This window comes from Lissotriton helveticus, chromosome 9, assembly GCF_964261635.1.
Source record: "Lissotriton helveticus chromosome 9, aLisHel1.1, whole genome shotgun sequence".
Lineage (NCBI taxonomy): Eukaryota > Metazoa > Chordata > Amphibia > Caudata > Salamandridae > Lissotriton > Lissotriton helveticus.
In genome coordinates, this window is record NC_136070.1 from 93,213,140 (window position 1) to 93,226,779 (window position 13,640).

The window sequence follows — 13,640 nt, forward strand, 5'->3', positions numbered from 1 at the left end:
ACTGGCCAGTGTAGCCTTGTTAATTTCAGGCTGCATTATTTGTCTTTGATTTTCTCTTAAGTGTCTATGCAGGATTGCAGAAGAGGACAACTTAAGAGACTATTTCGATTGCTCCGGGGTCCACGCACATGGGCGGGACTATCCACATGATTATGACTATAACAGAGATACCCCTTCTACAGAACTGGAGTTACAGGTAAGAAACTACTCCTTACTTTGGTATAGAATATACTGAGCCAGCTTCCTATACCAGCCATCTCAGGAGGCAGCATCCAGATTCTATAAGAAAACACCTCCACCATCCGTTATATTAACATGGTGGTGTGAGGTTGTGGACCCTATTTTGGGAAGCAATGCACCAATCAAAAAAGGTGCAGTAAGGGGGAATCTTCCCAGTGGCAGCTCACCTGAGAGGCCTCCTCATTGCAAGTCTCTCCTTGGAGGACCAGCATTTTTTTGTACAACCGTTTGCTGGATTTTCCTGGTTACCCAGTACTACCCATGCCCGCATTCCAGGGAAGAACTGCTTTGGAACTCCTTCATAAGGTAAGGAATATGCAGAGAGCTGTATCTGTAAGAAAAAAAAGTTATAGAAGACCAGGTATTTGTATTAAGTAGAGCCACCTCGATAGTGCTATGTCTGATAAAAAATCTAGCTGCAGATTCCTTAATCCAGTCTGGATCTGGAAATTTTCCAGCAGTACCTCTACGTGCTAGGGGATAGCATCATATGGCTCCGCGATGACGTTGACTCTGGTCATGACGTCAGTGGAGCCATATTGATCCCCTCTGGCGTGCAGACGTCAGTTTCTTCTTTTCCACGCTGTAACAGGGATCCAGAGAAGCAGTTCCTCAGTCGATTTTTGGCCCTACCTCGATACTTTGTTGTCTGTGGAACAGTTTGTCTTTTCTATGTCTACACGTTTCAAACCTTGTGGTCTTGTAGCCGACATATGTTGGTGACAGACCCTCACACAATTTGTATGTGGTGTTTATGCGAGGACCCCGACACCTAGGATTTTGGCTCCTGCCAGAAACTTAAACCCAAGTCGATAAAGGAGCGGCATTTGAAGTTGATGGTGGCGGGTGTGTCAGGGTCCTCGGAGGCTTCCCAGCCTCGGGCTTCATCGTCACTGGAAGAGCGTTTGCGGGGTCGATCTAGGAGCAGAAGCCAAACTGGAGGACTTCATTCACCAGGAAAGTCAAAAGGTAAGTGGTGAAGTTGCGGCATTCTCGGACATTACCCGGTTGGAGACTCAGTCTCCCATGGCTCCTCCCGCTCGACGCTTGAGGGGGCCGTATGCGACTCCGCACCACATCTTCCTGTGTTTCCTGGAGCCAAGGCATTGATGGCTCAGATGAGGGAATATTATAATTCCTCGCACCTCATGTTTGAGCTCCCATCTCCCTCTGGAACGCATTTAGGCCCTAAGGAGGTGAGTGGGGTGCCGTCGAAAGGATTGCCTTTGGAGATGATTGAGCTGTTGAAGACCATGGATTGGCGCCTGTCGACAGCGGCCGGCGACGCTTTGGCGTAGGGCCACAGTCCTTTGGGATCTCGACCAACTACACCGGACTTCGATCAACCGACTCTGACACTAACGTCGGCTGCATTGGTCAAAGTTGCTTCTCCTCCTCCGTGCATCATGCGACGCCTGATGCAGAGTCGACTATTCAAACTGAGGGGAAGATGCAGGTTTGATTCCTTCTCAGGAAGAGGTTGTGGAAAGACAGCCTGTGTTGATTGAGGCAGGGCACTTTAAACCCATTCCTGGCATTAATGTGCCTCAGATGGAGGAGAGGTGGTTGTCTGCTCTGGAAGAGGCTAGTGGCCTGGATTCTTCACCGGCTTTGGGGTCGCTTTCTCCCCCTGGCCTTGCTACGGAGGCAAGTTCCTCCTTTGCAGACATGCTAAGGAAAGTGTCTACAGTTTTAATCTTGTCACTACCTATGGTGCAAAAGTCCTCTTTCAGGGGCTGACTGGGAAACAACCTGTTCTTCCATTTGGGGAGCCCCTTTTAGGTCCACCCTAGGCAGCTTGCATGCGCTCTCTGCAAGAGCTGCAGTAATCACTATACAGAGAGTTATCCCATCTGCTGCTTGCCATTTGTTCACTCCTATGTCGCTCTTGTTTCCTGGGTGCTTATTGGTTGATGCACCGATTCATCACTTCCTTTTTCAGTCCAGCAGCACCGACCAACTACAGTTTTCTTACACTGTAGGTGTTCATGTGTTTGTTTCAGAACTACTTTACTACCATGGCGCCCAATTCAGGGGCTGCCATGCACATAGCTTTTTATAAACACGGGTACTGCACTTTCTTACAGCACGGAGCACATTTTCGAATTAGAAAGAAATAAAAAACAAACATCACGTGCTTCTAAGCCGAGGCTCTGCGGAACACATGGAAGGCGCCGACACTCCTGCAAGCCCATAAATAGTCCTGAGGCAGGCGAGGTTACATGGGGAGGCACCCGAATGGAAACAAAAAACGTACTGGACTGGATGATCTGCCTGTATGTGGGCCTCATAAACTTGCGAGTTTTGCACTCCTGTGTTTGGTGAAGCATATCCATTCTTTCTAGACAATCCTCCTACACAGAAGCTCTTGCTCTTTATGTATGTTCGCTCAGGAGTGCTGCTAAAGACGACACGGGTCTGCTGGAAATAAGTGCCTTTTACGAAACGCGAGCAGTGCAGTAAGAAGAGCTACACAAAAGGATCATTATTATAAAAAAACGCGCACAGATATTAAGGAACTTGGTAGTGTCCGACCAACCCTTCGTGTGCATCCCTCACCTGCTTCCATACACAAACTGTCAAAGCAACAAAAAGGCAAGTACATTAGAACGCCAGCAGTTTCACAGAAGAAACTTATGTCCATGCGCCGGAGGGGACTCAAATGGCTCCACTGACGTCATGACCGGAGTCGACATCATCGTTGAGCCATACAATGCCGTCTCTTCCCCCCACCACCACCAAGCAGAGATACTGATGAAAAATTTCCAGATCCAGACTGGTACCTGGGGAGAATTCAAAAGTTGTTGACTCTGCGGATATACTGCGTCTCTACCAGATAATACGTTACCGAAGACATTTTTACGTTTGGGTCTTAAACTGAATATGGCAATACCCTGATAGGAGAAATGTTCAAAGCAAATATTGACAGGGTGCAGGTGTTACAAAACTCTGCAATAAAGGCAATTTTCTTCCTACCTACATAAGTAGACATTTCTGCTGGCTGTTACAAATTAAGGTGGCTGCTAATGGCGATCAGGTTTAATCCCTCATACTATCAAATAAAACACAAGTCAGCATCCCAGCATACTCGAATCCTAGGTCTTTAGCGCTACAGAAGTGGTGATGATGTGTAAGTCCATGCCAGCAAAAGAAATCGATGATACAAAAACTCAGTAGCTTTACGCACAGAAATGTAAAAGTGCCCCTGACATGCAAAGTTTTTTACCTTTCTCAGCAGGGGTTGTCTACAGTGCCTAGCCAAGTCTGCTCTTTCTCTCTTGGAATATGCATATCTTTGTCTATTTAGTGCCTGCCCCTCTTTGTCTTTGTAGAAATGCCATGTAAGGTCTGCCTCTGGATTATTGCCCAGAGTTATGGATTTTAAAGATGACATAATTGTAACAGGATAGGGTGCATGCTCAATTTTACATGATGTATAGTCCAGGTCATTTCAGCTATGTGTCAAGGCATCTCATTTATTTCAAATGTTCTATAGCAGTTTTTGATTGATAACCGTATGGCTACTTACCATTGACTATGATGCTGTCTTGTAAGGAAAGTCCTGACTGTACAACCACACTAGCCTCTTCACACCAAAGATTCAAAACTTGGTGGGTCTTTTACTACAGCACTCCGCAATCGTATCTTGCAGTTCCAATTGCTAAAGATAGTAAATGTTGCAAAATGGTTATGCAGACTTTGGAAAAACTGACCTGTGCCAATCAAAGCACAAACTGCCTACAAAAGTATCTTCGTTTTTAGGTTTCGCCTAGGCAGCGCATGCGCTGTCTCGACGAAAGATGCTGTATACACTATAGTGGGGGAAGCTCCGCCCACTTTCTACCTATCTTTGTCATTGGCCGCTGATCCAGTGCTCCTATTGAAAAACTGTCTCAATAACGCAACCTATCACCTCAATACTCACCATTAATCATGATGCACATTTAAAGGCCCATACTACCAATGAGACAATTTCTGAGTGACTGAATCAGGTGGTATGATTAGCTAAACTACTCACATTTTATTTACATAATTATATACAACAGCTGTTTTTCTATTCTTCCATGGATTTATCATTTATCTTTTATTAATCAGACCACCAAGGCGATTGAATCAACTGATGGTAACTAGATCATGAATAAACAAGACCTGCTTGTCATTTCAAATCTAATTTTATTAACTTTATTTTTCACAAAGAAAAAGCATTTACGTTTTAGAATCTTTATTTGATAAGCATTTAAGAAAGCAGCATTTTAATAAGGAAATTAATTAATAAACTGACATTTTCAAAGCACGCTCAGAACCATGAATTATTAGCAGAATAACAGTTTCCATTCCCTAAATCTATTTTCCTGTCTATTTCTCACTTCACCTAGAAAAGAAAAATCATTTAAAGTCTGCTGTCCTTACGTGCGCCAAAAGTCCAACAGCATGTCACGTCAATCAGGAATCGGAAAGAAGAGAGTTTTTCCCTGTTCCGAGTATCAGGTTTTATACCTTTCTTTCTAGCTAAACTTTCTACATTTTACATTCTTCTTGACAAATCCGAGTTTTTCATTGGCTGTCCAGTGTCAGTCCATGATAAAACATTATATCATCTCCGTTTCTTGACCAAGTCCAGGCTTCACATAAGCCCTATTGTCTTTTCATTTCCACATCTTTCTGCTTCCTCAAAAAGTAACTTTTCCTTGAGTTTCGAACATCTACTTCCTAGCCTTGGCAGACACTTTAAGTTTCTGTCCTTGAGCCTTTTCTCTGAGAGCACGTTCAACTCAGTCAAATAACTGCTTTTCTATTAATGATGACTGTGCAGTAAAAATCTTCACAGCTACGCATGTGCAAGACATCGCTGTGGACAAGCTTTCGCGTCTGCAGTTCTGTCAGCCATGTTTTCTGAACCACCTTTAGGCCTCACTTTGGAAACTATTATTAAACAAACACAAGACATCAATTAATTAAAGAATTGAGACCCATTCTGTTACCCACCCCCTTTACTAATTAATCCTGTTAATTATGTTACCTAGCATAAGCACAAACAAGCAGAATTATATTTACTTCTCCTTTAGGAACTCCTGCACGAACTCCTTGAGCTTTCATCACTGAAAAGACATAACATAAGCACACAAAATAAGCACATGCCATTAGTTAAACAGCCGCATTTAATACTGACAAAGACAATAGACAAGGTTAGTTTATTATTTCTTCTTTGCGTTTGCAACATAAAGCACATTAGTTCATCCCACGTGTATTGATGATTATATTCTTAAACTAAGTTGATTAGTATTTTCACCACAAGCTTATTAATTCAATTATTGTTATGAGAGATTAACTTCACAAGTCTGAACAAAATCTTGTTCTTCACCTTGCTTCATTACCGCAATCGTAAATGCTGAATGCTGATTGGTTTATATAAACCAATCCAATCCAATCCCAAAAAAATTTATTTCGGTCTTTTTAGACCATAAAAGATACATGCAAAATACATTAAAACAGCACGTGAAAAACGATTACATTAGTATAATACAATAATTAAAAACAATTGCCAAATTGATACGGACGTAATAAAGATAAAAAAAATAGATCATGGTTAGGAGAAGCTTTTCAAATCCTGATTAAGAGCACAATTCATACTTTTAAGAAACAGATTCATATTGTCAACATTTGTGCCTTTAACAGTTTTTTCCTAATCAACCACATAGCCATAATGCATTTCGCTACTGCAAAAACTATGTGGGGCAGGGTACTGGTTCTCAATACTCTGTACGCATGCATATGGCTCCTGAATCCCAGGTTCCTACATAGAGGGACCAGCCAGTACTTCCTTGGTCTATGATATGGTTTATATAAACTTAATCCCGCCTCCTGATGGCCATGTCGTCATTATTGTTCTTTCACAGCTATCGGCCCCTTTACCTTTAAAAAAGTTTTGTTTCCCTGCCTCCTCCTGTTCCATCCTGCAGTTCGTGACTTCTCAGGCCAGCAGCACCCCCCGCCCCCACCGCTCCCATCCATGCCTTCTTTCACGCCCGCACTTCTGTAGAAAATGCAATATGTCTCTCGTATTGCATTTTCAGTGCTTGTTTGGTGCGTGATTGGTGGATGGCTTCGCACTCTTTGTGGCTTTGCCCGCAGCGTCTGCACCCGCCTCTTTGCTTTCAGGGTCTCGGATGTGTGCTCTGCCTCCATGGCTCTTGCCCAGAGCACCCTCGCTCTATGCCCGCAGTGGTGACTTCCAGCCGCGCGCGTGTGCTCACACGGAGGCCGTGACCCTGAGCTCCTGCCGCCAATCAGCTGTGATGTGCAGCCCGGACCAGGCATGTCACTGAATAGCGAGAGATAATAATTAAGGAATAATCCAGGCATCTCGTTGATTTATGGCAATGGATTAAATGTCAAGGCTGAATAGTTGCAGGTTAAGTCCCTGTGACGGTCTTCTCCCCATAGGGCGATGTGTTGCTTCTCTCGAGGTAACCCTTTCGGTGCCGTGTTGCGAGTTCTGTTTCACCTCTGTGCGTGCTCCTTTTCAGTTGGAAATATCTCGACTTCTATCGTAGATCAGTATGTTGCAGATTTTTAACTCGGGGCTTGCATTCATTAAGTTGCTGGGGTTTGGTTCTCATTTTATTTCCAGTGTACCCTGGCTTTTTTTTTATTTATTTTTTTTTATTTGTTTTTATTGCAGAATTAAGAACAACACATCAATGCAGTACAGCCTACAGCCCCACCTCATTGTATGGTATTACGTTGTCCCCAGATCGTACACAGCCCATCAGCCCACATCCCGGAGGTCGGGCAGCGTAGCGGCAAATTTCTGCAGAAAATCGTCAAGAGTGGTACATAAGGGTTTCCGGCCATCAGAACAACGAAGTATCTGCTTTTTTGTTCACCCCCTCAACAGCTCCCTATCTCCCCCCCAACCATCCCCAACAAGGATCCGCCCTCCCCTGACGGCCCCTCTCTGTCCCAATGAATCTATGCAGTAGGCCTCCGCTGGTATCGTCCCAGGATGGCCACCCACCAGCTCCTACCACTCAGTTCCCCCGGGAAGTCCCTACTTAGTATGCTCGCCTCTCTCATGTGGGTGCCAACTACATCCCTAGTCGTCGGGTCCAGGACCATCCTTATCAGGGGGATGTAAGAACACCCCAATAAACCTCCCTCCCCCCCTCACCCCGCCGTAGCTGATGTGGGTTGCAACTGTGGATGCATGATAGGATGGTCCGCTATCAGTAAACATTATGCCTACATGTGCCTGTTTTCATGGATCCCCTTGTGCGTGAAGACTCTCATCCTCATCGTCCGTCAAACAGTCACGCAACGCCTGTACAATCACCTCCCATGCTCTAGCACTCTCCAGGCTCTTCTCATTACCCGTTCTGGTGGCTTGTCGCATTCTCAGCACACTTTCGCACGTAGACCATTTCAACAACTCGCTTGTCCATCTCCTGAGAGAAGGGCCCTCCTTGGATTTCCAGCGCCACGTAATCTCTCTCTGGGCTAGCATGAGCCCCAGATCAATAAACTTGCTCGTGATTTTCGTTTTCGTCGTGTGGGGAAACCAAAGCAGAAGGCATGTCGCCATATCAAACTCCACTTCTCTGTCTGTGATCTCATTCAGAAGCTCACCCACCTCCGGCCAGTACGTGCCCAGCCGTGAGCAACCCCACAACATATGGTCCAGCTCAACTCCAGGCGTCGCGCACCTTGGGCACGCCGCCTCCTGCACCTGAAAATGTCGTCGGAGTTTCCCCGGGGTCAGATAGGCTCTATGCAGTATGAAAAAGTGCACCTGCTGGAACCTGGCGTTCCTACTACCCTTCCACGTGCGCTCCAGTATGTGGCCCCATTCCGCATCCGGAATGGGCCTACCTATACTGTCCTCCCATTTCGCCTTCAGCAGCGAGAGTGGTTCTAGCCCCTCGTTCAGCATCCGCGATTGGAGACAAGCGACCGCCTTGATCGTGCCCGCCGCCATCACCACATACTGGCACGCCATAGTCGTGGCCGGCTCTGTTAGTCCAACCTTCCAGTGCTTTTGCATTGCAGCAGAGACCGCCGCGTGCAGGAGATAACCCCCGTCCGAGAGACCAAAGTTTTCCTGCAGCACCCCAAACGGGACCATCTGCCCTTCCGCATAGAGATCTCCTACCACCTGTAAACCTGACTCCTCCCACTCCAACAACGGTGACCAGTCGCCTCCATGAGGCAATGCCGTCAGCATCCCCAGGGGGATCTCCGGAGCGTAAGGTCGCGTCACCCAGTGTACCCTGGCTTTTAATGTTACTTAAAGTTGTATGTTGCCTATAGGTTTCTCATTAGTGTAGTCGCTGGCCTAGAGAACTCTGTCCTTAACTTGAGTGGAAGAAAAACAACTCCATATATTGCATTTTAGGTGTAATATACTATTCTGTATTTATTTTGTAATCACAAAATGAAGAGCCACAGGGACTGAGGCTCCTCTGGAAGATGCCCAAAAAATGGAGCTCCCCGAGTCCTAAATTGTCCCAAGTTTTTACATTGTATAATCGAAGCACCTAGGAAAGAAAGCGCGGCAGTTAGAGAACACATGCTAAAAACTACTGTTGATTTTCCACCTAGGTGCTTTGCTCATGTGCCCGTTTACACATTCAGTCGTGTCTCTCTTTTGCCCGCAGGTACTTTTTACGGCACACTACCAGGTGGTGAGGTCAAGATTACTACTGCTGCCTACTATTGTAGTGTGCTGGGTCCGATCACAGCCTTTCTCTGTTGTAGCAGTGCACTTACTGTGAACCCCTGTCCTGTTTCCCTACTATTGCTGTATCTCAGTGCTGTGTATTGTTGATCCAGTAACTTATCTTTTTGCTCCTTTGCCATCAGCATTGCCACGAGCAAATTCTAAAACATTTCTATTTAGACATTTATAAAGCACAAACTGTTCTCTAATGGCATCATGGTGCTAGGATCAGCCGCTAAAGCTGCACACAGAGGACATATTTTTATAATACACTAATATGGCGAAACCAATTGGCATGGCCAATGCTTCTTTATTTTTACTGTCTTGTATGAAACATGGGTGGCATAATTCTTTTTATCCCATCAGTGCCGAGGGTGCCTTCAAGAACTGAATAAGAAAAGGCAGTGTAGAGGCACAGTCCTTGCATTCATTTTGAACTAGGGAGGCGCTCTGTAGCCCAGGTCAGAGAAGCATTCTGTTCCTAAGGAATGTATGATGTTACTTAGCATGCCATTACTTAGCATGCTTTTATTACTAAGTTTTTACTTCACCAGTGCCTTTATTTAGCAGCATTTTATAACGCATGCCATTACTTCACAAAATCATTGAAAAGCATTGAAGTGGCATTACTTAGCAGTACATTACTTTGCAGGTTTTTACTACGCATACAGATTCTTTTTTTCTTTTTTTTCCCTACACGCCAACACTACCCTCCACGCCCCCTACACTTCCCTAAACCCTAAAACACTACCCTACACTACACATACACTACAGCACTACCCCAAACCCTAAAACACTTCCCCCTACACTACACATACACTACAACACTACCCTAAACCCTAAAACACGACCCCCTACACTACACATACACTACAACACTACCCTAAACCCTAAAACACTACCCTACACATACACTACAGCACTTCCCTAAACCCTAAAACACTACCCCCTACACTACACATACACTACAAGACTACCCTAATCCCTAAAACACTACCCCCTACACTACACAACAACACTACCCTAAAACACTACCCTACACATACACATACACTACAACACTACCCTAAAACACTACCCCCTACACTACAAGACTACCCTTAACCCTATAACACTACCCCCTACACTACACATACACTACAACACTACCCTAAAACACTACCCTACACTACACATACACTACAACACTACCCTAAACCACTACCTCCTACACTACAACACTACCCTAAACCCTAAAACACTACCCCTACACTACACATACACTACCCTAAACCCTAAAACAGTACCCTACACTACACATACACTACAGCACTACCCTAAACCAGTACCCTACACTACACATACACTGCAACACTACCCTAAACCCTGAAACACTACCCCCTACATTACACATGCACTACAACACTACCTTAAACCCCAAAAAACTACTCTACACTACACATACAAAACCCTTAAACCTTAAAGATAACACCCTGCATGACCCTAAAAACTACACTGCCCCACTTACCTCTCTCTCCTCATGGTCCCTCTCTTCACCTTCAACCATGGATCCACTCTTCTCTTGCTTCATGGTGCACCTCGTGGTGGATAGTCTGCAAATAATTTAATTTGCGAAGTAAGGGCATATGCGAAGTAACGGCATATGCGAAGTGAAAGCATGCTAAGAAAAACCATGCGTAGTAAAAGCTCCTGCTAAGTAAAAAATGCGCACTAATGGTAAGTCGTAGTAATGGCTGCTAAGTAATGAAAGATTACCGTTCCTAAGATGCAATCCTGAGGAGCTACTTAGGGGGCCAAAGATTGGTTTTGTTCTTGAGTTCCTGGCTTTGAGGTTTAAAATCTACTTTTATGTTTTGACATTGATCTCATTCTTCGGAGTCAGGGTGGTGATGCACTAGTGAATTGACATTGAAATTCGATTGATTAACATCTGTCCAGCTGGTAAGTTGATGATCTGCATTCCTCTACTGTCCACTGATAAGTTGGACTGCCTAAGATTTTTTCAAAAACTCTCGATCAGTCACTCTGTGCAAAGAATTTGGAGGTCACCACACAAACTTTTGTTATCTGTGGCACAGGGAATATCCTTGTGTTTTTATTCTCTTGCTTTGAATTTTGCGTTTTAAGACCAAGCAACATCTCTGTAATCAGCCTAGGCCTTACTCTGTGAGAGACAAAATGCCCCTGCGATGCTCTTAGAGCAATATTACTTCTGTGGAAATATTTAAGATCACCACATTAAATTATTATGACAACCTTGCAAATATTTCAACATAAAATCTAGGGCCAATGCCCAGTTAAGGAAATCTGTCTTTGAAAGTAAGATAGTAAATATTCCACTTACCAGTGAGGTTTTGTCTATTCCTTTCAAAGCTTGTGAAACCAACGATCCTGAGCTGGAGAAGAAAATAAACCTCCTTTTCTGACAATACTTCTTTAGACTTGTCTTCAATCTAGATTCACTTCTATCCTACCAGTCCCCATGTTTCATCTGTACAGTCATTACAGCGTCCTCTTCAAAATGGACAATAGAATAGTTTCATCTGTGAAGGGATTTTGGAAAAACTCTTGAAAGGACTACTATGTCCAGAGATAGTAAGTCAGAACTAATTCCACTTCAGCAAAATAATGAGTAATCGGAGCCTGTGAATCAAAAATACTCATCTTGGACATTTTTGTTACAGGTAGGTAACTGTATTTCATTTTGGCAAAATGGCAAGTTACTTATTTTAATACTAATAATGATTTGTTGTTTTCTCTTTCTTAGCAGGTACTCTTGCCGCCACCAGAGCTAGTAGAAGAAACGGATCCACCTTTGACTCAAGATCCAGAAATTGATGCAGAACTCCCCACAAGTGAGCAACTGCTGACTAGTTCTGAGCCCCTTAGTCTTGAAGCAGAGCCTGTGGCCAAGCCCTCCATGAATCTGGAAGCAGTGCTGGTAACTGAAACCCCCACAATTGTGGAAACCACAGTCACTGCAGCGTCTACCTCTGGTAATGAACAAGAAGTGAATGCTGCATTACAAGTGGCATCGGCGGAGGCCTCTGAGCCAATCGAAAAAGAGGTTTCAGAAATAGAGCATCAAAAAATGCCTGAGCACCCAGGTAGAGACAGTGACAGTGAAGACAGTGACTCTGATGATGAGACTGAGACCTAATGTGAATCGTTCAGCCATGGATTCTTGTCCTGACAAATTCAGCACTCTATGGAGAGACCGAGTCCACGCAACAGATAGGACATCAAGTCCCAGTGACCTGGATAGTCATGATTTCACATTATGACTTGCCGAATTAAAGTCTTTCCTTTCACTGAGCATTTTTAGCCAGTGCCTTTGTGGGAGTGGGTGATCCGAGAGCATGCAATGCAGTTGTTTGAATGTGTACATTTAAGAACTAAGCCACAGTGCAGCCTTTGTATCCAAGATAAAGGCGTTATGAGGACTGCTAGTGGGCCAAGTTAACCACCGATTGCAAATGGACTGTTGGGCGAGGATATCCTTGACTGGATATTCCATCAGTGGTAGTCTTGTTGTAGCGCATTTTCCATTGTTGGAATTGGCAGCGCTTCAGTTTAGTCTCTGATCTACCAATAAAGTTTTTATTTTATACTTGCCGAGTGCAATACCTGGTTTTAGCCATATGGTATTGGCTATTTTTGGAACATTACTATGCCACTTCTCGAACTATGTCTTACTAGCAGTTATTTGCATTAGCAATTTAAGTTTGATATTTGTCTTTCTCAGTTGTGGATATTGTTTTTCTAGATGGGTGTCTTCGGATACTTATGTTACTATTGATGAGGCAAAGGTCAAAGTTGACTCCGTCATGAAAAAGACAGTGAATGTGGTAATATTGAGTATTGAGGTCCAAAGGTTTGTCTAAAATGTGTTTAATTCTACACCGGGGCATTTGGAAAGTTCAGCTTCAAATAATTATGCTGCTGGATTTCTGGCCGTATTCACATATTGTGACAATTTTTATATTTATTCTTTCATCATATTAGCGAACCACTGCTTTCTACTAGTGTTGATTCAAAGAAAACATCTGAGTCGAGAAAATGTAACTTTAAAAAATGAAGTTACACATTTTAATTAAAATATTGTTATTGCTTTTATGAACTGTGTTCATCCATTTTATGACTTGTTATTTAGCAGAACTCAGTCTTGAGATGAGACTGAACCAAAGCAAAATTAGTTAAGAAAACTTTCGTAAACAGAACTATTAAGACTTCCTGTGTGTTAAACTTTAATCTTAGCAGGCTTATCTGTACTCTGTTCTACTGTTGCATTAATAACACCACTGTCAAATGTTCTGATCTAACCATGGGTATAACCTGTTCTCCATTATTGAATCTTTCATAGATTTACATGCTTGAATCTTTGCTGTTGTTGAGGTGGGAGTCCTGTGGTTAATTACTGCAAGCAGTAAAAGACCAAGCATCTCACAGTGAAGCCCATGGCAGTTACCTTGTTAACCAATTCACATTGTTTTAGGAAAGAACAGTGTCTGACCAATCAAAGAAGAGTTCTTGAATCATCCTTCCCCTCGAGGGTCATCAAACTTCAGATTCCTGCCCGCACATCGTGTGAAGAGTCTCCCTGAGCTCTGCTCAGTTCTTTCAGAAGCTTTTGCTCTGAACTTTCTTTACATTTTACTTACAGGTTATATTGCATCTGTGATTT

The 13,640-nt window shown here is 43.8% G+C and overlaps 1 protein-coding gene across 2 annotated transcripts in view; it reads left to right on the forward strand.

Annotated features, from left to right (window-relative positions):
* The window catches only part of AQR (aquarius intron-binding spliceosomal factor), a 273,023-nt gene extending 259,951 nt beyond the window's left edge, over positions 1–13,072 (forward strand). Inside the window, exon 35 of one of the 2 annotated variants that reach the window (XM_078659545.1) lies at positions 11,724–13,072. In XM_078659545.1, the coding sequence (XP_078515671.1) occupies positions 11,724–12,116 (393 nt within the window). In that variant the 3' untranslated portion in view covers positions 12,117–13,072. The remainder of the gene's footprint in view (positions 1–11,723) is intronic. The other variant, XM_078659546.1, reaches the window with a different exon arrangement.
* Positions 13,073–13,640: the final 568 nt, after the last annotated feature.